Here is a 27,553-nt window from a genome sequence, read left to right on the forward strand (position 1 = left end):
TTTTGCCTAGCTTTCTCCTCTTCCTCAAAAAGTAGCTAGGCTTCCTTTCCTTCCAGTTCCCCCACTGAACCCCGCAGAGGGTCCGCCCCCCGAAGAGGTCAGAAGGAAATAGATCGTTGTATATTTCTTTGTCAGCCAAAGCGATTAATGACAAACTCATATAATGCAGCCAAAACTTGGGGATTTATGCGAAGGGCTTCCTTCCCTTCCCCACTCACCCACCCACCCACAAACACACAGAGCTAAATCCACCGCAACAAACACTCCTCCCAGTTGCCCAAACTCAAGGCCAGAAACCAGCTCCACCCCAGGCTCAGTGGACGATATCTCTCCGTCCCGCCCCAGAGAGCCACTTTCTCCCATTCAAAACCCCCCACGCTTCGGAACGCTCCAGCTGCCACGCACCCTGAGTGGCTCAGGGCGCAGCGATGGAACGTTGAGACAAGCGCCATTTTCGCTCCGCCTCCCCGTTGCCGGTGAGCACAGTAGGCATGCGCAGCGCGCCCGTTGCCCTAACCGTGACGTTTTCAGCCGGGGCCTTTCACTCTCCTCCTAGTCCTCGCCCCTCAGCGGAGTAGTGGCCGTTTGAAGATGGCGACTATTGCCGATTTGAAAGCAGGTAATGGCTGCCTGCAGGGAGTAGCTGTTCCCGGAGCGCCCGCGCTGTGTGGGAGCCCCTGCACCCACCGGGGTGGCCTCTGGCGAGAGGCTGGCAGTGGGAGCCGCTGGGGGCAGCGTGTGCGCTTGGCTGGCGTTGCTGGGGAAATCCTTGGAGCCAGGTCCCAGGGCGGTCGAGCGGCGCCTCCTCAGCTAGCTCCGGGTGGCCCCGGTTTCGTAAGCGGAGATTCGCTCCCAGCCTGGCCCACTGGGGCTTCGCCCCGACAGACAGTGGGGCTAGAGGCCCTGCCCCCGGTAGCGCGGCGCCAGAGGTGGGCGTTGCCACACGTGTGGACACAGCCCGCCGTCCACAGCCACTGGAGGAGCTCTGTGGGCAGCGCCTGTGCTTGAATCGGCTTTCCTCAGCCCCAAGGGCCGACCTAGCCCTAGAGTAGACAAGGCCCCGGGGTAAGCTAGGCGATGAAGGCACTGCTGCGCCCCCTACCCGTAGTTTGTCTTCTCTCCGCTCTGTCTTGCACAGAGTAGTTACCCCTTGTTATAAACACACCTTCTCTTACCAGTGAGGCCAACGCCAGCGTTGGGCAGGAAAAAGAGGGCAATCAAGCCTGCATTTATAATGGAGAGAAAAAAATAGGATAAAAGCTCCTCACATGTTTCCTTTATACATATAGAAACAAACAAGGGCATGGATCTAGTTCTCCCTCCCCCCCATCAAAAATCTTTGAGTTAAAGGCTGCTTTTTCCTATATAGAATCATAGACGATTAGGGGTGTAAGAGACCTCAGGAGGTCATCTAGTCCAACCCCCTTGCTCACCACCAACTAAATATAAAGAACATTGAGAAAAATCATCTAACGTTTGAAGTTAAGCTTTGTAAATATGGCACAATAGGTCATGTACTGTATTAAGGGCTTGATCAGGTGGGGGCCCCAGGAGCTATACAACTGGGTGCAAGAGACTGGCAAAGTCATCACAGGCATTGGGACCTAGCCTTTGACTCCAGGAGACACCATTATTATTTTATTAGGATCATCCACTGAGCTTGCCTGGGTTGCCTCATACTCCTGAGCTGTAGCTCACGAAAGCTTATGCTCAAATAAATTTGTTAGTTTCTAAGGTGCCGCAAGTACTCCTTTTCATTTTGCAAATATAGACTAACACGGCTGCTACTCTGAATCCTATTTTAGATTTTTTCTACACCTATGTTATGATTGGCTCAGTTCTTAAATTATGAATATTTAAGACTCCTCCCACCACAGAAACTTACTCATTTCATGGAAGGAGGGGAGAAAAAAAACCCAATTGATCTGCCCAGTAATTACCAGCCCTTGCTTCCGGACAGTTTTGGGCACTTAACGTAAATGGCCTTGCTCTGTCTCTTTGCATCTGTACACAGATGAGAAAATAACGGGTTTGTTTAAGGGCCTCCCTTTTGTCTCTAAACAAATAAAATACTTCAGTGCAAAAGACATATGGGTCATATAAGCAAAAGTCTTGGATTGTTAGTTCTTTTGTTTTCTGGGGGTGGGCGGTGGGGGAGTTACGTGACAAGGGAAGAGGAGCAGAGTGTTTAACCAAAAAGGAGCAGCATTGGTGTCAAAGCAGGACACTGAAGAAGGGACAACATTCTTCAGAATGCAACCTCTAGGGTGGATTTCAACACCTGGGAACTGGAGGAAAAAAGTTGCCATGGCTGCAAGTCATAAAAATACACTAATTGGGAATATTTTCAATAAATTTCTGTACCTCTGGCTAAAAATGAACACCTGCCAAATGTAAATAATGCAACAAAGATGCAAGGTCTGGTTGTCAACATGAAACCTTATGAAAAATGTTACTCAGAAGGCAATGACTTTGAAGGTGTGGACATTTCTGAACAATCTGGATCAACTGGTTAGTAAACTTATTTTTGCACTGTTTGTATGGGCTGCCTACCATGTCTTACTGTGCTAATAAATAACTTAGATTGTCATAAGCTTGTGTTTTAGGTAGATTACTTATTTTGAAAACAAATATTTTGAAATTCATAATTGGTATGTTTGTTTACTGCTGGATGTGATGGTTAGTACTTATTGGAAGCATCAGCTAGGGTCGGGGGGTGTCAGGCCTTTAATACAGAAGGGAAATGTTTTACGAACCCTAGGCCCTCCCACCACACTAGATGCCGGTCCAGTGCCCTATGAGGTCTGGCACCCAGGAGTGTCTTACAGCTGCCCTCCCGGGGCCACTTCCTACCTCCCCTCTATTGATCACGTTTTCGAGTCTGTACCAAAAAGGTAATAGAAAAAAAAGGTACTAGGTGCACCTTCAGTCTCTCAGGGCCCAGCAGGTAGGCTCCCCGTTACCAAGAAGAGGCTTCTACGCCATCCCTTCTCACAAGTTTCCAGGGCAGCTTCCTTTCCCTGTCTTGTCAGGCCCCTTTCTGAGTTGCCTGGCTTCCTTTTAAGCTTCTCCATCTGGAGCATTATCTGCAGGTGTTCCTGAGCAGGGTTATCTGGGCTCAGAGTAGCTCTTTAATGCCTTCATTTTTAGTGCAGTGTTTATATTCCCCTGTCACACTGGACTTCTGAAATGGTTTATCATTCAGTATAATCAAACATCCTATGTGAAGATTTCCTTAGGCATTTGTGAATTTGAAAAAATTTCAAGCTGTTTGATATGCTGTTACAGATAAGGGTTTAAATAGATTTAGAGTATTTGATTTAATCATTTTCCTTTAAATATGATTTATTCTAAACCTAGTTTTGTAGACAGTTGTACAAACAGCTGCAATAGGAAGACTTTCATTTACAATCTTTTTTTAAGCAGTGCACTGAGTAATAGTGAGCGAGTGACTTTTTTTACCGTTTTGTTTCAGGGTCCACTTTAGATATAAGGGGTTATGAAGGTCCATCATCTGCAATGTCTACAACTTCAGAGTCATCTGCTGGCACCTCTAGTAGTGCTGTAACTAAACATACAGGCAGTAAATACCTGTATCGACAAAAAGACTCCTCTTCCAGTAAAGCCATGAATAAATTCATAAATCAGGGCCAGCAAATAAAAGACTCCATAGATGAAAAGATTGCTCAGTTCATTTATGCAACAAATTAGCCCTTCCATCTTGTTCAGACCCACCATTTCATCAACATGACCAGGCTACATGCCACCCGGCGGAGCAGACGTTGCTGGAAGGTTGCTGCATACAGTGTATCAGAAGGAAATTGAACAGTGTGCAAAAAGCATTGATAGGAAATTTGTTAATCTAAGTCTTGATGAGTGGAGCAATATACACAATATGCAGTAATATGTGTTTGTGTGGCAACAGAAGATGGTGATGTCTATCTTACAGAAACAGTCAATACATCAGGAAATGCTCATATAGCAGAATACTCAAAAGTAGCAGCAGTAAAAGCGGTAACAAAACAGCAAAAATTCAAGTGTGAAGTACATAACTTGGTCACAGACAGTGATGCAGATGTAGTAAAGATGAGAAGAAATCTAGAAGATAAGGAAGGGAGCCTGTAAACTGTGTAACATGGGTGAAAAGCTCATTTGCTTCACTGAAAAGTTCAGGAGGATCCAAGCTAATTCTCCCCTAAGATGTAAGATGGAATTCAGTGGTTGACTGTTTTGAGCTATTTATTAAGTACTGGCCTATTCTGATGACATTTTATGAAGAAAATAATGGCAAAAATAGATGGAACTATTACACCTAAAGTAGTCAACATCGGACTAAAGAGGAATGTAGAAGATATGCTGAGTGTACTGAAACCTATTTTCATAACCTTGGACAAATTGCAGCAGAAAGATTGCTACTGTATTGCTGATGATGAAGAAATTTGGAAAGAATTCAGACATTGAAGAAATGCCAACAACAAAGTTAAATTGCAGGCCATAAAGTAGCAGATGGATCAAGCACCTATGCTACCCCATTTCTTTGCCAATATTCTCAACCCAGAGTATGAGGGTAGATGCTTAATTGCTGAAAAAGAATAGGTAGCTATGACATGGGGATCTAATAATCACCCAATCATTCTAACCATAATACATTTCAGGGCTGTTTGCTGCTGTTTTAAAGACAGCCATGCTACTGAACTGGTGGAAATCATAGCTAATCACCTGAAACAGAGCTTATTGAAGTATTAAACCAGCTTTTGACCACAGAAGTCTCTATTACAGGCACAGAAAATATATTTTCTTCATCTGGACTAATTCATTCGAGGTTGAAAAATTGATTGAGAGTTGAAAAAAAAGCAGGAAAACTTGTCTTTTACAGTCTGTGAATAGAGATGAGGAGGGAGGGGTGAGATCTAACAGTTTTAAATTTGAAGGACAGCCTAAGTAACTTAAACGGTCTCATTTTCAGGAGACTTAGGCAACTAGGACTTTAAGCTCCAGTCGCTTTCACTTAGGCATATTGGAAAATTTGCCCAAAGCTGACCCAAAATCAGTTTAAGTCACTGATTACAGTTAATACCTGTTTCTTTAATAAATGATTGAGTTGTAAAATGTGAAACATGTTTTGATGAGAACATACCCAAAAACATTTAAGGTTTTAATAAAAAAATAAATTTTATATGCTGTTGTGTAACTCTAGTTTCCAATCTAATGCAGCTTGAGCAAAAAGTTATCTAGTAAATGAGCAAGATATTCACCATTTTCTAACATTCTATAAATGTACAATTAAGAATCTGAAAATTGTAAGCTATAATCGCATAAATGTATTATAGTGTACCTTCCTAAGTGACAAAAAGATGTAGCAAATCTAGTGTATAGACTATTTAGTTGTAAATCAACATTTTAATTTTTATATGAACCAGTGAGTGCACCTTTCTTTAGAAAAATAAAGGAAGTACAAAAAGTTTATAAAAATTGATTTAAATCAAGGCCTTCCACTTGGTGATTTAAATAGCTGAAAAAGTAGTATCTAGACTTCATTGTTGCAGAGAACAGTTTGGAAACACGGATTCTAGTGACCCCAGAAGGCAAATAAATAGAACTCATTAAAATATTTCTCAAAATTCATTATTGTTTACCAACGTCATGATTAGTTTTGGGCCCTGACTCATGATTTTTGAACATTTGGTTGGCAGCACAATACATAGTATGTATTGCTGACCAGCCAATAGGTAATACCCAAATCAGATACAATGCGAGTATACTCTGGTCTTTCCTATACTAGGAATTTTGAAATAATTTCTTACTGGTTTTAGCAACATGGGAACCTTCATAGAATCATAGAATAACAGAGTTGGAAGGGACCTCTGGAGGCCATCTCGTCCAACCCCCTGCCTAGAGCAGGACCAATCCCAACTAAATCATCCCAGCCAGGGCTTTGTCAAGCCTGACCTTAAAAACGTCTAAGGAAGGGGATTCCACAACCTCCCTAGGTAACGCATTCCAGTGTTTCACCACCCTCCTAGTGAAAAAGTTTTTCCTAATATCCAACCTAAACCTCCCCTGCAACTTGAGACCATTACTCCTTGTCCTGTCATCTGCTATCACTGAGAATAGTCTAGATCCATCCTCTTTGGATCCACCTTTCAGGTGGATAAAAGCAGCTGTCAAATCCCCCCTCATTCTTCTCTTCTGTAGACTAAACAATCCCAGCTCCCTCAGCCTCTCCTCATAACTCGTGTGTTCCAGTCCCCTAATCATTTTTGTTGCCCTTCGCTGGACTCTCATATACTTGAGCTCCCAGTGGCTGATATTGTTTTTAATTTCATGTTATCTAGCTTTGCTCAGAGATGGTCTCTGATCAGTGCTTAAAAAGCCAGCCGCCTTGTCCATGCTTCAGATCCCGTGCATTTCTCTTCATAATTAATAATCCTTAACCGCCATTCCAAATAGTTTGGACAACTGACTTTTTTTAAATGATTAAGTTACATAAAATGACTGATTCTGGGGGTTAGTATTCAATAATAAGTTTATGACTATATGCAGTAATAGAAATTCTTTTTTATGTATTTAATAGTACTAAAGGACACGTTGGAAAAGAGAGGTGCACTGGGACAAATAAAAGCAAGAATCAGAGCTGAAGTTTTTAATGCGTTGGATGACCAAAGTGAACCACGGCCACCACTGTCTCATGAAAATCTTCTAATCAATGAGCTAATTCGTGAATACTTGGAATACAATAAATATAAATACACTGCATCTGTTCTAACAGCAGGTATCGGGTTGGCTTACTGACTTCAACTGCTTTAGTTACAATCTCTATTTTAATGTATAATAGGTGGATTAGCTCAGTAAATCTGGTCGTATTACATAATGATGACATAAGTCAGAAAATCTTCAGGGTTATGTGTGTACCCTTTCCCTTTCTCACCCCCCCCCCCCCCCGTTCCCTTCCTTCCCCTCAGCTTGTCTTGTGAAGGTTAGTGAAGATAAATAAAGTGTAGGCGTGTCTCTTTTCCCTCAGACATCAGGCTAAATAATGGCATTAGTCTCTGAGAAGTGTCTATTTCCCAGGCTCCTTACCATAAGGTAAATCCTTTGAAGTAGCAACTGATGCACAGGAGAGGATGGCTTTTTAAGGCAAAAAATTAACAGTCTGCAATAGCAGGTGGAGAAACATTCTTGCCAGTTAAGCCCAATCCCATGTGACGCGCACATAGTATATGGAATGCAAACTGCCACCACTGAAATGTCCAAATATTTTCTGAAATGGGAATCAGAGTAGCAGCCATGTTAGTCTGTGTCCGCAAAAAGAACAGGAGTACTTGTGGCACCTTAGAGACTAACAAATTCATTAGAGCATATGCTTTCGGGGGCTACAGCCCACTTCATCGGTTGCATAGAATGAAACATATAGTAGGGAGAGAGGGACAGACAGACAGACAGAAGGTGGAAGTTGCCGTACAAACTGTGAGAGGCTAATTAGTTAAGATGAGCTATTATCAGCAGGAGAAAAAACTTTTGTAGTGATAATCAAGATTGCCCATTTAGACAGTTGACAAGAAGGTGTGAGTATACTGAACATGGGGAAATAGATTCAATATGTGTAATGACCCAGCCACTCCCAGTCTCTATTCAAACCCAAGTTAATGGTATCTAGTTTGCATATTAGTTCAAGCTCAGCAATTTCTCGTTGGAGTCTGTTTTTGAAGCTTTTCTGTTGCAAAATTGCCACCCTTAAGTCTTTTACTGAGTGGCCAGAGCGGTTGAAGTGTTCTCCTACCGGTTTTTGAATGTTATGATTCCGGATGTCAGATTTGTGTCCATTTATTCTTTTGCGTAGAGACTGTCTGGTTGGCCAATGTACATGGCAGAGGGGCATTCTGGCACATGATGGCATATATCACATTGGTAGATGTGTAGGTGAACGAGCCCCTGATGATGTGACTAATGTGATTAGGTCCTATGATGGTGTCCCCTGAATAGATATATGGGCAGAGTTGGCATTGGGCTTTGTTGCAAGGATAGATTCCTGGGTTAATGTTTTTGTTGTGTGGTTGCTTGAGAGTATTTGCTTCAGGTTGGGGGGTTGTCTGTAAGCGGGGACTGGTCTGTCTCCCAAGATCTGTGAGAGTGAGGGATCATTTTTCAGGATAGGTTGTAGATCTTTGATGATGCGCTGGAGAGGTTTTAGTTGGGGGCTTAAGGTGACAGCTAGTGGTGTTCCGTTATTTTCTTTGTTGGGCCTGTCCTGTAGTAGGTGACTTCTGGGTACTCTTCTGGCTCTGTCAATCTGTTTCTTCACTTCAGCAGGTGAGTATTATAGTTTTAAGAATGCTTGACAGAGATCTTGTAGGTGTTTGTCTCTGTCTGAGGGATTGGAGCAAATGCGGTTGTATCTTAGAGCTTGGCTGTAGACAATGGATCGTGTGGTGTGTCCTGGATGGAAGCTGGAGGCATGTAGGTCAGTATAGCGGTCAGTAGGTTTCCAGTATAGGGTGGTGTTTATGTGACCATTGCTTATTAGCACAGTCGTGTCCAGGAAGTGGATCTCTTGTGTGGACTGGTCCAGGCTGAGGTTGATGGTGGGATGGAAATTGTTGGGAGTGGCTGGGTCATTGCACATATTGAATCTATTTCCCCATATTAAGTATCCTCACACCTTCTTGTCAACTGTCTAAATGGGCCATCTTGATTATCACTACAAAAGTTTTTTTCTCCGCTGATAATAGCTCATCTTAATTAATTAGCATCTTACAGAGAAGGTGGAAGTTGCCATACAAACTGTATGGGGGGTGTGTGTGTGTGTGTGTGTGTATATATATAATTTCTTCTTACTATATGTTCCATTCTACACATGTGATGAAGTGGGCTGTAGCCCACAAAAGCTTATGCTCCAATAAATTTGTTAGTCTCTAAGGTGCCACAAGTACTCTTGTTTTTTTTTAAATGAGAATGAGTATTTTAAAACATACAGTCCCATTTATATTTCCATTTCCCATCAAGTCAAGTGCCAAGTGGAAATATAAATGAAGGATGAAAATTCAGGTGTCAACAAATGATTCCAAACTATATTAGCACTCCAAATGAGGTGGAGGACGGTCTTATGTCTTGGAGTACTATGAATACACTATCTAATTGCACCCAAGACTTGGTTAGCGGATACTCAGTAAAACGTAGGATTGAGGGTAAAAAGGAGTAATCCGGTGTATGAACAACTACACCTATGCTTTAATGCTATTGATTATATTTCAAATATTAGAATGATAGTTATATTATTTAATTGCACTGTTCATAAAATAAAACTGTCCTACATATTTATACGTATTTGAAATTGGTATTATTGCTGCTGTTGCCTGTTTGAAATGTAGTATGAAAAAGACATGTAACATGCTCTAATTGTGCTTAGCAATAATATTTAAACTGGAAAGATGCAATCATTAGATTGAAAATAGTTGAGTGAAGCAATATGAAAGATGTTCGAGTAAGGAGCTAATATAATATTTGTACACATTGTGACATTGTCCTTCAGAGTCAACTTTCTCTTAAAAGGATATTTTAAATGTACAGATATGTCCACAGGTCTTTTGAAGGGGAGAGAGAGGAAGGAGTTTGTGGATTCCATTATGTGCGGTATCAGCTTGATATTTATAACAGTGTCCCTGTGGGGAAAAATAACTTATCCAAGTATTATTTATTTAAAAATGACTTCAGTAGTGTTTTTCTTTTATATAAAACTTTTCTTTAATAATTATCCTCTACTATAAAGTTCTTCATTTATTATAGGAATCCCATGTAGTATTGGACTCAGAACCATCATGGGAATAGAAAATATCTAAACAGTGGGAATATATGTTAAAGGTAACGTGCACTCTGATGTTGTTCCAAAGACTAGAGGGGTTTTTTTTGTGTTTTTTTTTTTTTTTTTAAACAAAAAAAAAACGAACAAAACAAAGATTAGCAAACTTTTAGTTTAGTTATTTAAGAACTTTGGGAAAATGTTTAAAATATTTTACTTTTCAGAATCTGGTCAACCTGAAGAACCATTGGATAGGCAATTCCTTGTCCATGAGTTGAATATAATGGAAGATCCAAATAGAAGATCAGTGTAAGTAGCTTTGAAATCACAGTGCACTGTATTCAATATGTGCGCCACATTTTCTATGCCTGCTGTAATATTTGTTTAAGACCCATGTAAATGCTATTTACAGTCTTAAGTCTTGGGGAACGTGCAAATTTTCTTCGGAGGAACTGGCCTGCTCCAAGGGTGTAATTCTGCTTTGTACAAGCATGTTACCAATTTATGTAGTAACTTATACACAGTTAGCATCTGAAATACATATGCTGAACTGTTCTACCTGGTTTGTGAAAGTCTCCAACCTGCGCATTAGGACCACAAAATGCAAGCCTCAGATGCTACTCTTTAGAGATCTGTTCGCTGTGATTTTCCATACATCTTTCAACTGACTCCAAAGTCAGGTGTAAAATTGTGCTTTGAGATGTCCATGTGAATTTGTGTGGTGCTCTTTGGCATGACATTCATAAACCAATGAAATGATTACCAATCCAGAAACAGTTACTAATTTTGACAAATATGAATAAAGAATCAAAGGATAATTTTTTACTTACCCTGATTTAGGACATCCTGCATGAGGGAAGATGATCAAATAGGATTGCTTTTTACAAAATTAGAGGAATGTGTTTTAGGTTTATTTGTTTACAAACAGAAGGAAAAAGAGCATTAGCTGTGACAGTTTTAAGCTAAATAATTTTGAGACAGGAATTATAAACCTTGAGTTAAAAACCCAGTGTTTGGGAAATAGTTATGCTGAAGAGTGAAGACATCTGTCTGGCTACATTCTGGGAACCAATACTGAGGACTAAATGGCCTTTTCCTGTTCCCGGACTCTTTATGTTCTTTGAAATTAAAAAAAAGGGGGAAGGGGGGATTCGTATGCTCAGCACTTTACATTCTGTGTACACTACTTTTTTTTTTTTTCTCTTAACAGCCCTCTCTTGTATGGAATTATAGCTCATTTTTTACATGGTAGTAAAGGAGACACCCATGATACGTTTCCAAAAGGATCTTCACTGCAGTTTCCAGGACAGAACCTCAGCAAACTACCTAATGAAAGAAATCGAAAGGGTGTGTATGTCTTAATTTCCAGCTTGGTTTCCCTCAGGAGTTTTTAGGTCCTACAAGAAGAGCCAGCACTGTGCCTTCTGCCCACCACTGACTCTGCTCTGATCCGTTCTCATGCTTCAAAGGGCGTAGTTTAGCACAATTATTAGAGAGAATTCTCCATTCCAGATAATCTGTATTGTTAAGTAGAACTTGACCACTATTCCCCCCACCTCCCATGCCCTGTTTTGAGCTTGACATGGAGGTTTTATAGAACAAAGATGCTAACAGTTGGGAACAGTCATTGCCATAGATCCATAGGTGTTTTGCATGTAAAAGTGAATTCACAAGCTAGATCTCTATAGTCAAAAGTTTGCCTAGTCCATATTAAGTTATTTCTCTAGTTGATTTATACGCATGTATGAAGTTATCAAGAACATGAAAGTGGAACATATCAGAATGCAAAATAAAATACACTTGGCGTATAACCTCTTCTATGCAAAGAATGCATAAAGGTTGAGATTTGTTTTTCCAGTTTTTCTTGTGGTGATTGTTTTTGATAGAACTATGTTAATATTTTCAAAACTTGTTGGCTAATCATATTAAGATCCAGGGCTGCAGCATATATCCTGCTACAAAGTGCTACATTAATACTAGATGTAGCTATATGTACATGAAAGAAATCTTTGCTCATACATACCATAGCTAATTTTATGAAGCAAGAATCCTTCACTTCTGAAAGTGTCTAATGGATCTCTTTTAAAAATGAAGTATTCGTACACATTACCTTGTAACATCTAGGTAGGAGAAAAACATACATTTCTGACTTACCAAGACCAAATACAGTGGAAAGCAGATGTGAAAACTGTTCACAGATCTTGTTTTTGCCATCAAATGTCTTGATAGTTAGAATTTTCATCTGAAATGGGAATGAACGTTATCTAGAAAACAGACATTTTTAAAATTGCACACAGTGAAGTTAAGTATACAGCCTTATTTTAAGTATTAGATAGCTAATATAATGCCAATATTTGAAAAGGGCTCTAGAGATGATCCTGGCAATTCCAGTCCGGTAAGTCTAAAGTCAGTACCGAGCAAATTAGTTGAAACAATAGTAAAGAATAAAATTGTCAGACACATAGAAGAACGAAAAGGAGTACTTGTGGCACCTTAGAGACTAACAAATTTATTTGAGCATAAGCTGTAGCTCACGAAAGCTTATGCTCAAATAAATTTGTTAGTCTAAGGTGCTGCAAGTACTCCTTTTCTTTTTGTGAATACAGACTAACACGGCTGCTACTCTGAAACATAGAAGAACATAAATTGTTGCGCAAAAGTCAACATGGTTCCTGTAAAGGGAGATCATGTCTTACTAATCTATTAGAGTTCTTTGAGGGGGTCAACAAACATGTGGACAAGGGAGATCCAGTGGACATAGTGCACTTAGATTTCCAGAAAGCCTTTGACAAGGTCCCTCACCAAAGGCTCTTATGTAAATTAAGTTGTCATGGGATAAGAGGGAAGATCGTTTCATGGACTGAGACCTGGTTAAAAGACAGGGAACAAAGGGTAGGAATAAATGGTAAATTTTCAGAATGGAGAGAGGTAACTAGTGGTATTCCCCAAGAGTCAGTCCTAGGACCAATCCTATTCAACTTATTCATAAATGATCTGGAGAAAGGGGTAAACAGTGAGGTGGCAAAGTTTGCAGATGATACTAAACTGCTCAAGATAGTTAAGACCAAAGCAGACACTGAAGAACTCCAAAAAGATCTCACAAAACTAAGTGATTGGGCAACAAAATGGCAAATGAAATGTAATGTGGATAAATGTAAAGTAATGCACATTGGAAAAAATAACCCCAACTATACATACAATATGATGGGGGCTAATTTAGTGACAACTAATCAGGAGAAAGCTCTTGGAGTCATCGTGGATAGTTCTCTGAAGATGTCCACGCAGTGTGCAGCGGCAGTCAAAAAAGAAAACGAGATGTTTGGAATCATTAAAAAAGGGATAGCGAATGAGAGGGAGAATATCTTATTGCCCTTATATAAATCCATGATACGCCCTTTCTTGAGTACTGCGTACAGATGTGGTCCCCTCATCTTAAAAAAGATATACTGGCATTAGAAAAGGTTCAGAAAAGGGCAACTAAAATAATTAGGGGTTTGGAACAGGTCCCGTGTGAGGGGAGATTAAAGAGGCTAGGACTTTTCAGCTTGGAAAAGAGGAGACCAAGGGGGGATATGACAGAGGTCTATAAAATCATGAGTGGTGTGGAGAAAGTGAATAAGGAAAAGTTATTTACTCGTTGCCATAATATAAGAACTAGGGGCCACCAAATGAAATTGATGGGTAGTAGGTTTAAAACAAATAAAAGGAAGTTCTTCTTCACTCAGCGCACAGTCAATCTGTGGAACTCCTTGCCTGAAGAGGTTGTGAAGGCTAGGACTATAACGGGGTTTAGAAGAGAACTGGATAAATTCATGGAGGTTAAGTCCATTAATGGCTATTAGCCAGGATGGGTAAGGAATGGTGTGCCTAGCCTCTGTTTGTCAGTGGGTGGAGATGGATGGCAGGAGAGAGATCACTAGATCATTACCTGTTAGGTGCCCCAGAGGGAGCGAACCTGGCATTGGCCACTGTCAGGAGACCGGATACTGAGCTGGATGGACCTTTGGTCTGACCCAGTATGGCCTTTCTTATGTTCTTAAGTATTGCTGAGCATGCTGCAGTTTCTATTGTCTTCAGTGATAGCTGCAAGTAGCCAGGACAACTGAAACACTCGAGTTACGTTTTTTTCACTGCCTATGAAAATTTTAAGAATGTTACAAACGCTTGAACCTCATTAACAAGAGACAGATGAGTTATTCTGGTTGGTAGGTAGTAGGAAAAGTTATGTGCAATTTTTCCTGTAGTTTTAGAAGTCAGGATTTGCTGACGCTGAACATTACCGGTGTTACTCATTTTGCATTGAGAATCAGTAAATCCCAACTCCCAGTGCCAAAATGTCACCCACAACCTTTTTCCAATTTTGCTTCTGAGGAAAAGGCCCCAATTCCACTTTGTCACACAACTATAAATCTGGAATAGTTCTAGTAGCATCTGTTGAATTACTTCAAGTTTACGCTGGAATAAGTAGGAGCAAAATTTATCCCAAACTCTCAAAGGGTTGGGGGTGCATACACATGAATATATATTTTTATGCAAAGACATTTCTTGTATGTTCTGATCAAAATATTTCCAGTAGAAAGTTCTCATTAGTTCAGGCATCTTTCTTTAAGTTTAATTTACGCCTTTAGGCCTAAACACCCAATTCCCTCTAAGGGCCTGATCCAAAGCCCACTGAGATCAGTGGGAGTTTTTCCCCTGACTTCAGTCATCTTTAGATCAGGCCATAACTGATCGTACCATGTTATATTGTAATATCACAGTATTTACTTTCCTGTTTGTTTCTAGCCACTTTGGCCAGGTCCACACAGGCATTTAATCTCCTAACTTTCACTGAAATCAGTGGAAGTTGGGGCCTAAACACTTGTGGATCTGAGCCTTTCTTCCCACCTGCTACTGATTCTGACTAGATACAATGTATTTTCCCCCTTAGTGTTTTATGCACAAGGGAGTGAAAGGGACAGTTGTTCCATGATTTTTTTCCTTGGATAAGCCACTCTGCCATGTTTTATTTCACTTATGTGTTCGTTGAGATTTGATACTTTCCCTTAATTGTAAATCCTGAAAATCCTGCTGAAGATTGAAATGTTTTATTCTCTTACATTATCTACAGATAAAAAGCATTGTATACAGGCTGTATTTTTATATATAGATTTATTTCTCATGTAGGGGTGTCAAAATGGGAGGCAGTGACAGTTAGTTTCCTTTCTGCCACAAGAGGGTGCTAAAGCAGCAACACTCAGTACAGAAGCTGGGCTTCTCAATAAGTAACTAGTTTCTATTTTAGTTGCATCTCTTTCAGTGAAGTATTATCTCTAAGTGTTTACGTTCAGTGTTGTGCTGGTTAGTTTAAACAACTCTAACTTTAGTCATCAGTCTTGCAATTGACTCTGCTCCAGAGCTCCTATGCAGAGCTCATTGATTTCAGTGAGACTCCACGCCAGGAGTCAATTACAGGATGGGGTATTAGTTGTTAGACATTACTACCTCTTTATGTAGGAATGATAACTGTAGAAGAATATCTTAACGTTTTCACAGAGGAAGCTTTAGTCTTTAGCTTTAGCCTATTTGTATTGTGAAGAAGCTGATGTGCAAAACGCAGCTGAGGAGCCCACAAAAAGCAATTGTTTTAAGATACCAGATGTCTGATTAATTCTTCAGTAAGTCTTACTATGAAGAAGCAAAATCAGTCCAGTAGAATAAATAAGTCATCTTGAGAAAACAAATATTTCAGCATTCTGGAATCTGTTTTCCCTTTCTGTATAAATAGAACTCTTAATGAGTCATATATGCTAAACAATGGAAGAGCAGACCTTTTTTTTCTCATGTTAGAAATGTTGTTCTTCATGTTGTCCTGTGAGTGTTCTGGTATACTTTTGAGCATGATACATCATGATGGGGGTCCTGCTATATACTGTAATTTACAGTATGTTCCAATATATAAATCCAGTACATTCAATATGTACGAGTTGAAGGTGCGTCCGAGAACTGTAAGAAGACCGAAAGCTCATTCTGTTAATACTTATTCAAAAAGTTATAGCTGTATATCCAAATTTATGGTGCATAACTGCTAATGCAAAAACTGACATGGATGAGCTTCCTAGCCTCGTCCAGTCTTAAAATGTTCTGTGTACTGAGGTTCAGATTACTAAATTTTGTTGACAATGACATTTACATAGAAATGTCTCCCCTGACTCTGCAGATGCATAAATACTTATACTACATCTTTTATTAATTTTCAGATTCAATTCCAGAACCAGGGAGGATGGCTGGCACTAGCATTGAAGATCACCTAATTTTACAGGGTGTAAACAGATGACAATTCAGTTTTTTGTCCATTTTTCATTTAAACAATGAAGACTGGATCCTGCAAACCCTTATTCACATGAATAGTTCTTGCTTACGTAAGTTGTCCCTTTGGCTTTGGTGGGACTTCTTGAATGAGTAAAGGCTACTCATAAATCAGACTTTGTAGGATGAGGCCCACAATAATTTATTGCTGGAAGAGCAAAGTTAGCTCAGGGCCTGTTCCTGCTATGCAAGAAGGGGCCCAAAATGTTTTCATCTACAAAAATAAGAATTTTCAGGAGTATTTATTCTATTCCAGAACTCACTATTTAACTCAATCTTTACTCTCATTACTTTACACTACTTTTTCTGCACCTGTGAAATTACTATTACTGTACATGTGAATAAAAGCTAACTTCATTTTCTGTTTTACTTTATGCTGCATTTGACTTGCAAGGGTGTAAACTTAATATTTTAAGCATTATTTGATAAGTGGCAGCCTCACCACTTCCTACAGATAATCAGTGGAAAATTAACTATGAAAACAGAACTAAAATGCCTGACGGAATGTTTGACTTTACTTCCCTGGAAGCCACAACTATATTTATCTTCATGCTATTGAACAACTATTGTCAAGTCTTCTTTTCCAGCAGGAGTTATTATAAATTGTATGGAATTAGTATCAAGCACACAAATGGGAGGACTGTAATGCCTATTTTTTTCCTAAGCAGCTTAAGAATCAAAATTAGAGGAAGTTAAAACTACAGCTACATAGCGAACCACCAGTTCCCAGAAAATTCATTCATTTTCACCAGGTACTTAAATTTCCAAACATAAGTAACTGAGTTTGAAAGGCATGTGTCTGTGTAAGTGGGCCTCAAGTTGATTTAACAGAATTAATAAGTGTATTTAAATAAAACTCCCAATGGCATGAATAGGAGGTTTGCCCGAGTAAAGTTTGTAGATTTGGATCCTTACTGCGGTTTTTTTCCTTTATCTTGGTGTAGCCTGAGGCGGACCTATGCTATAAAGTTAGGTTGGCTTGACTATGTCACTGAGGGCTGTGAAAAATTTCCACACCCTATGCAATGTAATTAAGCCAACCTGCACTCCAGTGTAACCACCATTAGGTCAATGGAAGAATTTTTCCATTGACCTAGATACTTACCTCACAGAGAGATGGATGTACTACAGCGACGAAGAACCTCTTCCGTTGTTGTAGGGAGTGTCTGTGCCAGCAGCTATGCTGCTGTAGCATTTCCTGTGTGGACATACCCTAAGTGTGTGTGAAGAGAGGGGAGATAAGGTAAAATAGCAGCACAGGTAACTTTTGATTTAGTAAGCTCTCAAGGAGAGGACTGTCTTCTCATTTGTGTTCGTACACTTCCCAACAAAATTGTGCCTTGATCCTGATTAGAACCTGTGGGCATTTATATTAAAAAGTGTTCTTTTGATTAGAACATAAAAATGGCCATATTGGGTCAGCCCAATAATCCATATTTAGCCCAGTATTCGGTCTTCTGACAGTAGCCAATACCAGGTGCTTCAGAGGGAATGAATAGAAAAGGCAATCAGTGTGATCCATCCCCTGTTGTCCACTCCCAGCTTCTGGCAGTCAGTGGGTAGGGACACCCAGAGCGTGAGTTGCATCCCTGACCATCTTGGCTAATAACTATCGATGGACCTATCCGCCATGAATTTACCTAATTCTTTTTTAAATCTAGTTGTACTTTTGGCCTTCACAATGTCCCCTGGCAAGGAGTGCCACAAGTTGACCTCTGTTTGTTTCAAACCTGCGGCCTGTTAATTCATTGGGTGATCCCTGGTTTCTGTGTTATGTGAGAAGTAAATAACATTTCCTTATTTACTTTCTCCACACCAGTCATGATTTTATAGACCTCTATCATATCCCCCCCATAGTCATCTTTTTTCCAGAGTGAACAGTCCCAGCCTTTCTTCTCTCTCCTCATATGGGAAGCTGTTTCATTTTTGTTGCCCTTCTCTCTACCTTTTCCAATTCCAATACATCTTTTTTGAGATGGCGCTACCTGAACTGCACACAGTATTTAAAGTGTGGGTGTACCATGGATTTCTGTAGTGGCATTATGATATTTACAGTCTTATTATCTATCCCTTTCTTAATGGTTCCTAACATTGTTTGCTTTGTTGACTCCGGTTGCACATTCAGCAGATGCTTTTAGAGAACTATCCACAGTGACTCCAAGATCTTTCTTGAGTGGTATCAGCTAATTTAGATACCATCATTTTACGTGTATTACTTGGCATTTATCAACATTGAATTTCATCTATCATTTTGTTGCCTAGTCACCCACTTTCAGGTGGTGATCATGAGATCTCGTTGTAACTCTTCATAGTCTACTTTAGACTTAACTGTCTTCAGTAATTTTGTATCATCTACAATCTTTGCCACGTCACTGTTTACTCTTTTTTCCCAGATCATTTATGAATGTGTTGAATAGCACTGGTCCCTGTACACATTCTTGGGGGACACCTCTCTTTACCTCTCTCCATTCTGAAAATGGAGGATTTATTTCTAGCCTTTGTTTCCTGTCTTAACCATTTACTGATCCATGCGAGGACCTTCTCTCTCATCCCATGACTGCTTGCTTTGGTTAAAAACCTTTGGTGAGGGACCTTGTCATAGACCTTCTGAAAGTCCAAGTACACTATATCCACTGGTTCACCCTTGTGCACATAGGTTGACCCCCCCCCTTTAGGAATTCTAATAGATTGGTGAGGCATGATTTCCATTTAAAAAAGCCAAAAAGTTAACTCTTCTCCAACAAATCATGTACATCTATGCATCTGATAATTCTGTTCTTTACTATAGTTTCAATCAGTTTGCCTGGTACTTAAGTTAGGCTTACTGGCCTGTAATTGCAGGTTCGCTTCTGGAGCCTTTTTAAAAAACAATGGCATCACATAATGGCATATCATCCAGTCATCTGGTACAGAGTCTGATTTAAGTGATATGTTTCATACCACAGTTAGTAGTTCTGCAATTTCATATCTGAGTTCCTTCAGAACTCAGAAGACCTTACTAGGATATAATAACGTGACCTGTAATGTGAAACCACAGTCATGAAGGATAATTACAGGTTTAAAGAGGAGAGGATTGTCAATAAAATAGATGCCCTACGTCCCTGATTTTATAACATATCAATTATATTATCCTCACAGGGTCCACTGACCCCAGAGTCACCTCCCTGTTGGCCATCCTGGGAATTAGCGCTGCCAGACTTGTACTCCCCCTCCAGTGATGTCTTCCCCCATCCTGTCTTGCCATGCAGCCCCTCTCACTACAGGAATTGCAGTCTCCTCTTCATGGTTTGGCCGTCCAGCCAGATCAGAAAGCTCCTCTCCTTCCAAGGAATTTGGAGTCCTTCTAGACTTGCTGGCTGGCATCTCCAGCGCCCTTGCCGCTTCCAAGTAGCTAGTAAGGGAACCCAGGCCCACCCTTGCTTCCAGCCAGGGACCTTATAACAAGCAGCCAAGATCTCTGTACTGTCTGATCCTTTGTTGCTGTTTCCTCCCTATCTGGCTCCCAACTCGCTCCATGCAGGGAGTTGGTACAGAGTACTTCCTCCAACCCCTCCCTCAGTTTCCTGCCTTTATATAGGTTAGCCTTTTTCTTTAATTAGGGCTTTCCCCTCTTCATTCTACCAGATTAATTGGCCCTCCATTTTCTGGCCTCCATTAACCCCTTTTGCTGCTGTGTGCTGTGGACACCCTATCACATGCTCCTTGCACTTCTACCTTAAAAAGCCTGAGTTTGAACTCCAGAAGACCAAATTCTACTCCCTTGTGTACACACGAGGTTCAGTTTAGTCCACAAGCATCATCTGAGAATTCCAATCATGTCTTCCTGTCAGGAGTGAGGAGTTAAGGTCCTCTGCAGGAAGGACCTTCCCCTACCCAATGGTTTAGATGAGATATACAAGGAGAATTCCCATGCAACACAAGCGCTTTTCTCTGCAGCCTTTCATCCCCCCCAGTACAACTTCTACAGAAGTTGCCCTTGGCTGCCTGGGGACTCCAATGGGAGTTCATACTAACTTTTATGGAAATTTATTGGAGATGTATGTTGCTCCCATGGATGGAGGCGATAGTGAAGCTGGTACTTGCCTGTTCCTCACCAAAAAGACAATTGTGTACTCTTTATGCAGGAAAGGAAAGGCTATTGGGGTCTACTTTAAACATATATACTCCACTAAATTGTGGAATGGGGATTTAAATTTGGATTCAAGCCAGAAATCCATTTTAGGACCAAAGGAAATGGATGGGCTATTTTCTTACAAAAGTTTAGTAATATGGAGCCAACTTCAATAATATGCTGAGGTTCCATACTGATCTGGGGGTGCGGTAGCTGCCATAGCATTTGTTTTTAATCCAACCCTTAATTTGTATTTACTTGGGCATAAGGTTTTTTGGGTAAAAAAACCTCACTTGTTCAGATACATGGAGTGAAAATTACAGATATTTATGCCTGTATCTGTAATTTTCACTCCATGCATCTGACGAAGTGGGTTTTTTACCCACGAAAGCTTATGCCCAAATAAATCTGTTAATCTTTAAGGTGCCACCGGACTCCTCGTTTTTGTGGATACAGATTAATACAGCTACCCCCTGATACTCAATTTATATGTACTTTAATCTTTTTACATTTACGGAACTTGATTTTTCTTTGGAACATGACGAGTTTATTATTGTAGCAACCAAAGCTAAAACACACTCTTAGTGATGTTTATTTGTATAACACAGCCTTGGAACATTGACATGAACATTTACCAGCCCAGCCACAAGTGTTGCTACTTGCATTTTACCATAATAGTTGATAATAATGAAAGATGGATCATCCACCAAGATCCAGGCATGGAGGGATGCTGTGCATAAGGGATTTCCCATTCTGATGTGGTGGGGGGAAGGTTCAACTCCCTCCACAGTATACGTGTTTATTTCATAGTTTTCCATAAAAAAAAAAAAACATACTTAGGTAAACTAAGCTCTCTTATTAAGTACTTGAAAAGTCAAATCTTAAGGTATAGATTCCTAAAAAAAAAAAAAAAAAAAAAAAAAACCCCAACCCTCCATGCACTAAAAAATAGATCATATTAGTGATCTCATATTTCACAAATTGCAGTTAAATATATTTACCCTAGTGTAACATTAATCTTGAAGTATAATGGCTTTGGGATATTTTCTGACCAAGTTCTTTCTACAGAAATCAGAAAAAGAAAATAAAAAATAGAAGTAAATAGCTAAGTAACTGGTTTTAAAAGTACCAGCTACTAGCAAATGCACAATTCCAAATTATTTTGAAGAGGATGCTTTTAATGTGAATATTATGTGCAAGAGTGATCTAGGGGTTTTTGTTTGTCTTGTTTTGTTTTAGCTAGAGAGAGAGAGAGAGAATGAATTCAGGGTTTATGTACTTAGCAGAGAGTGATAGCACGAACTAAGGTGACAAGGAGCCTTAGCACTTCCATGCAGCTATCAGATCTGGAATGTTCTTTAGAACAATTTACACACAAGAGGGAAACATTTATATCCAAATCTTTGCTGTCCCTTAAATTCAGAGGAAGCTACATTAATGGGATTCATAGCATCAATGTAATTTCAGAGATATTAGCTTCTGTTAATTGCACAGAATTTTCCTATCCATGCCAGCACACCTCCCGAGTTCAGTTACATGTTCCTTCCTTAGCACCCATTATTCCAGGCTGCAGCCAGACAATCACTTTGCCAGATGGGTGACTATCACTCACTGGTAACATTTTGAAAAAGAAAACCTGGAAACATGTATTCATGTTTTAAAAGAACTTCTTCCATTAATAGCTGGTCACTGAGTGGCTTAGAGACAGTGCCTTAGATCAGTGTGACCCAGCCAGTCTGCATTCATTGGTCAATAAGGGCTTGATGCTGCAAAGTATTGAGAACTCTGACCCTGATCCAACAGTAAGCACTGGGACTATGCACATACTTAACTGTTTTGCTGGTTTGGAGGCAGACTGTTTAGCACCTGGCAGGATCCAGTCCTAACAAACTACCATCCTACCCCAAAATCTGTTAAAGAGAGACTCAGTGACAGGTAAACTGTCATTTAAAAAAAATAAGTTTCCTAATCTGTATAACCACCAATAACTTAGCCATTACAACATATTAGAGCCTTTAGTTGATGTTTCATTATTTATACTCTTACTTTTCTGCATTTCATTCAGGTTGCACAGTGGAAAATAGACTAGTCCGTTTCATTTTTATTCCTAGAACCTAATCATTTCCAATTTTCCCCCCCTGAGGCAGCAGCAGGATATTTGGTCTGCAGACCCAGCAATCAGATATTTAAATTCAATCTCCTCAACAAGCTAAACTTTTTCTAGAAAATAGACATGAAAATATTTTTGCAAACCCTACATTCGGGGCCTCTGGGGTGACAAAAATCTTTTTAAACCACAAAGACATTGTAAAAGGACAAAGTTGGATATCAACATCCCTTGCTTTAAAAGTAGAAGTCTAATTTTGCCTCAACATTTATGTTTCATAAATGCCCTCGTATTCAGGAGACAGGTGACAGTTAGCCTCTGATCATATTCTATTCCACTGACATTTTCTTATTTAGATTTTATCTTATATATGGCTTGCTGGCAACTCGGCCTCTGTGGCAGTTCCTATCACGCATGGCTTCCAATTGTAACTCTGATATATACCCCCCCTCTAGCTTTTTGTAAACTTTCCAGTTCAGTTTAATATCACATCATACATCACTCACCACCATTTAGTCTGTTAAACATGCAACCTGTGTGTGTGCATGCAGCAGTTCACCAAACTGGAGGAACAATTTCCACTCCTTTTTAAGCTGCTATTAAAATTCATATATATTTGAGACACAGCTCTATACATTTGTAGGGAACATTTTAAGGTAATTTTGATGAATGCTATATAATCCAGTGACACTTTTCAGAGGGCCCCATGGTTTTCTTTACCTCTCTGTTTAATAGCTAAGAAGCAGCAGAGGAATGGCAAGATACAGGGTGAGTTACCTAGCGGATAACCTACTATCAAGGAGGTCCTAGCTTTCTTTAATTTGGGGATTGATTTTCCTCTGCCTGGATTTGCCATAGTCATTTACACCTGTGTAAAGTGGGTGTACATTGCTACCTTTCTGACTTTGGTAGGGTCAGGACCAGCTGTAGGCACCAGCAAAGCAAGGACGTGCTTGGGGTGGCACAACTCCAGGGGCGGCATTCCGGCCACTCTTTTTTCTTTTCTTTTGCTTGGGCAATTGTGCTCTCTGAACTTGGGGCAGCAAAAAACCTAGAGCCTGGATGGGGTTATGCTCTTACTTTGCCCAGGTGGAAATGATCACTCAAGGTGCAAGGCAGAGTAGAATCTGGACCTACATCGGCAGCTAAAGAATGCAAACAGCAGGAGAGCCTGCCTGCCTGCACTGGAAGTTCAAATTTTCCCCGCTGACCAGAGTTGGTCAGATAATTTGCTGACATCCATGAATTTTGTGATTGTTTTTCAAATAAGTTATTCACATATAACTCGTCCCCCTCCCCCACCCCCCCTTATTTGTCCAGCTCTGCTAAGGCTCCAACAGCTGGTCAGGTGCAAAGCAACAGTCTGGGTCTCTTGTACCACACAATGGTTGGATTAAAAACTAAAATGATACAAAATCACCATAGCGCACACTGAATGGATTAAAAACTGGCTAACTGATAGGACGCAAAATATAACTACATGCAGAATTATCATGGAGTGGGTGTGTTTCTACTGGACTCCGCAGGGACTGGTTCTTGGCCCTATGCTAGTTAACATTTTTATCAATGACCTGGAAAAGAACATAAAATCATCACTAGAAAAGTTTACAGATGAAACAAAAATTGGGGCAATAGTAAATACTGAAGCCAGGCGCAAGGAAACTATGCTTTTTAATACAGCTCAGTGTAAATGTATTATGTACCTCTAGGAACAAAGAATGGAGGCCATATTTACAAGATGGGGGACTTTATCCTGAGAAGAAATGACTCAAAGAAATTTGGGGGATGCTGGTGGATAATCAGTTGAACATGAGTTACTAGAGCAGAGGTGGGCAAACTACGGCCTGTGGGTCACATCCGGCCTACGGGAACCTCCTGCCCAGCTCCTGGCCCGGGAAGCTAGCCCCCAACCCCTCCTCTGCTGTCCCCCGTCCCCTGCAGCCTCAGTGAGCCGTGCTGCCAGCTCAATGCTCTGGGCGGCTGGGCAGCGCAGTTGCAGAGCCACAGCCTGACCTGGTGCTCTGGGCAGCGCGGCTGTAGTGCTGCCATCCACCGGTGCTCCAGGCAGCGCGGTAAGGGGGTAGGGAGCAGGGGGGTTGGATAGAGGACAGGGGAGTTCGGGGGCTGTGATCAGGGGTCGGGGATGTGGATAGGCGTCGGGGCAGTCAGAGTGTGGGGAACGGGGGTTAGATGGGGCAGGGGTCCCGGGGGGGCAGTCAGGAATGAGAGGAGGGGCTTGGATGGGGTGGCAGGGGGTAGTCAGGGGTGGGAGGTTCTGGAGTGGTCAGGGGACAGGGAGGAGGGCGGGGTGGATGGGGCAGGAGTCCATGGGGGAGCCATCAGGAGGTGAGAAGTGGAGGGGTGGGATAGGAGGCACAGACACAGCCTCCTCTAACCGGCCCTCCATTCAATTTTGGAAACCCGATGTGGCCCTCAGGCCAAAAAATTTGCCCGCCCCTGTACTAGAGCAACACAGTAGCCCAAAAGGGCTAGTGCAATATTTGAATGCATAAACAGAAGAATCTCAAATAGAAGTAAAGAGATTATTTTACCTCTGTGTTTGGCACTGGAGCCAAACACTGCTGGAATAATGTGTCCAGTTCTGGTGTTCACAATTTAAAAAGGATGTTGAAAAATTGGAGAGGGTTCAGAAAAGATCCACATAAATGATTAAAGGGTTAGGATAGATAAGGATAGATTCAAGGTGATCAATCTATTTAGTTTAACAAAGAGAAGGTTAAGGGGTCTGATCACAGTCTGTAAGTACCTACATCGGGAACAAATATTTGCTAGTGAGCTCTTCAGTCTAGCAAAGATAGGTTTAACACGATCCAATGGTTATAAGTTCAAGCTATATTCAGACTGCAAATGAGGTGTACACTTTTAATAGTGAGGGTAATTAACCACTGGAACAATTTACCAAGGGTTGTGGTGGATTCTCCATGACCGGCAATATTTAAATCAAAATTAGACTTTTTTTTTTTTTTTTTTAGGATATGCTCCAGTTCAAAAGGAATTATCCTAGGGGGAGTTCTCTTGCCTGTGTTATACAGGAGGTCAGATTAGATGATCAAAATGGTCCCTTCTGGCCTTTGAATCTATTAATCTTTATTCATCATACTAGGAAACATTGGTTTTTAGTCCTAATGATTTCAAAGGTGAACAGCCCAGCCTCCTTTCACGGAGGATGCCCGTCATTCCCAAGGGAGAAGGGGTTATTTCAGGGGACGGAGAGGACTATTTGAAGTCAATAAATGCCATTTCAGCCAGCACTGTGTTCTGGCTTTCTGGGTAGCTCTGTGCACCATATTTAGTCTGTTGCAGCGTGCGGATAGCTTCAGTATTTCATATCCGGTATGCTGATGGGAATTCCTGGAGGATCCTAGCTTTCCCTTTTTGGGATGTCTCCCATGCACCGGTCTTGCTGAACAAAACTGTTTGCTACTGGGGTTGGGGGGGTGCAGCTGAGGACTGAAGGTTTCAGAGGAATTGACAAGGACCAGATTCACTCCCAAGGCTGGCTCCAAGCACCTTGTCCTCCACTCCCCCAGCAGCTGGTGCCTGCCTCCTGTTCTTTCCACTACATCGTAGGGACCATTGCCCAAGCCATTTAACAGTCCTATTCTTCCTTTTATGGACAGAGGGAAGTATTTTTATATAGATAAGTTATTTACAACACTTTCTCAGGAACTGGGCTGAGCTGCAAAAAGCAAGACCAACTTCTTCAAAATTGGTGGGGAGCTGGGAAAAATAACCTTATTATGCCCCAGAGACAGACAAGGCTTAAAACAGCCCCAGGCTCTAAATGTTACATAAACACAAGGCAACAGAGAAAGACCTCCACCCCCACACCGCTGCTGTGTTGGAAATAACCTCCCGCTCCCAAACAACTCATACTGAACCCATCTCAGCTCCACATCAACAGGCTGATAGTCTGACAGGCTTTTGTAACGGGATCTCAACTACAGCAACCCATGATCTGGCTTTCCCCTCTTGCTGGACCCCCATCTGGGAGGCATACATGAGGAGATAGTTTGTGTAAGGCAGGAAGGGGTTAAAGTGTCTCATTTGCTTGGTCCAACACACCAGTTCCATTCTGGGAAGTGGCAAAAAGAAACAACCCTGTTAATTTCAGGCACCTCCTAGAGCTATTGCACAAGGTGCAATTGGATGTCAGGAAATAAGGGGCGACACCCAGGACATAATTCTGTTTGGATTTTTGTGTTTGTTAATACTAAGGGAAGGTTTGGGGGAAGAGTCACCAGCCCTGAACTGGGCCCCTCCAGGAACGAGGTTCTTGACTGATGATCTCTCGTTTTTAGCCCAGGTACTGAGGATTTTCCAGCAGGAGGTGGTTTGTAGGGCCCCTCCCCATTGACCAGATTCTCCTCCTCTATATAGGGAGGCTGCAAAGCCAGAGAGGATTTGGACTGTTCCAGTTGTTAGCTGTACAGGTTCCAGACTCTCCAATTCACTCTCTGCTTCCCTACTTGGATATTTGTAAGTACTACAGTGACTGAGGACTTTGCTGCCGGGGAAGGGAGCTAGTAGTGAACAGATGTTTCTAACATAGTTACTTTTAGCAATCTAAGCTATTGTGTACCTTTGCAAAAGCAATTTATTTGTGAATTACTTTCAGGCTACAAACACTTGCTGCTTTACTTAAACTGTATTGTGACAGACCTACAAAACATGCTTGATTGGCTTACACCTGATCTGCATGTTGCGAACAGAGCATTCAGTTTAAAATTCACTGAAAGATCATGGTAAACTCAAAATTGCCAAGTGGTGTGAGAAATCCAGAATTTGTTTTATATCACTGCCATAGCTGCATCTGTTTACATAGAGATGTAGAGAAATACACAGTAGATGTGTGTAATATAATAATACTTGGCAATTCTATGGCACCTTTTCCAGACAATGACAGGCACAAGCACTAATTAACTTTAAATATGTATCCAGTAAAGATGCTCTAGTAAAAGATGCAGTAGGAGTTTAGCAGTAGGTTTTCTTTATATGTTTTCAATACTAATATATAAAATAACTTAGTTTTAATATTTAGTTGATTACAATATACTGGTAAATGTATTTCTGATTAAAATATAATTAGCTTTGCAAATTTTATGTTTAATTGCATAGCAAAAAATACCTTTTAAAATATGAAAGAAAAGCACCACCTTTATTATTACAT

General features: G+C 40.8%; 2 protein-coding genes and 1 long non-coding RNA gene across 9 annotated transcripts in view; 2 read left to right on the forward strand and 1 right to left on the reverse strand.

Moving 5' to 3' along the window:
* The first annotated feature begins 148 nt into the window (after positions 1-148).
* Positions 149-16,513, forward strand: CEP20 (centrosomal protein 20). Of its 3 annotated transcripts, XM_037911348.2 has the most exons (6): positions 601-619; positions 2,412-2,511; positions 6,575-6,772; positions 10,021-10,105; positions 11,007-11,143; positions 16,036-16,513. In XM_037911348.2, exons 2-6 carry the CDS (start codon positions 2,412-2,414, stop codon positions 16,110-16,112), a joined length of 597 nt encoding a protein of 198 aa, XP_037767276.1. In that variant the 5' UTR covers positions 601-619; the 3' UTR covers positions 16,113-16,513. The 3 variants fall into 3 exon arrangements, with proteins under 3 accessions (XP_043379393.1, XP_007058209.2, XP_037767276.1); XM_043523458.1 differs by lacking the exons at positions 601-619; positions 2,412-2,511 and adding an exon at positions 149-476; XM_007058147.4 differs by lacking the exon at positions 2,412-2,511 and having other exon boundaries at positions 470-619.
* On the reverse strand, positions 532-26,748 carry LOC119567230. Its single transcript, XR_005227150.2, has 3 exons — positions 26,625-26,748; positions 11,951-12,038; positions 532-1,223 (listed from the first exon to the last, which is right to left on the reverse strand). It is a non-coding gene; the product is annotated as an uncharacterized LOC119567230 (long non-coding RNA).
* Positions 26,266-27,553, forward strand: part of MYH11 (myosin heavy chain 11) — a 102,005-nt gene continuing 100,717 nt past the window's right edge. For 4 of the 5 annotated variants that reach the window (XM_043523454.1, XM_007058145.4, XM_043523456.1 and 1 more), the window contains exon 1: positions 26,729-26,862. The gene's annotated coding sequence lies outside the window, so the exon portion shown is untranslated. Of the gene's footprint in view, positions 26,401-26,728; positions 26,863-27,553 lie in introns of those variants that run through there. The other variant, XM_043523455.1, reaches the window with a different exon arrangement.

Source organism: Chelonia mydas, chromosome 10, assembly GCF_015237465.2.
Source record: "Chelonia mydas isolate rCheMyd1 chromosome 10, rCheMyd1.pri.v2, whole genome shotgun sequence".
NCBI classification, from domain to species: domain Eukaryota; kingdom Metazoa; phylum Chordata; order Testudines; family Cheloniidae; genus Chelonia; species Chelonia mydas.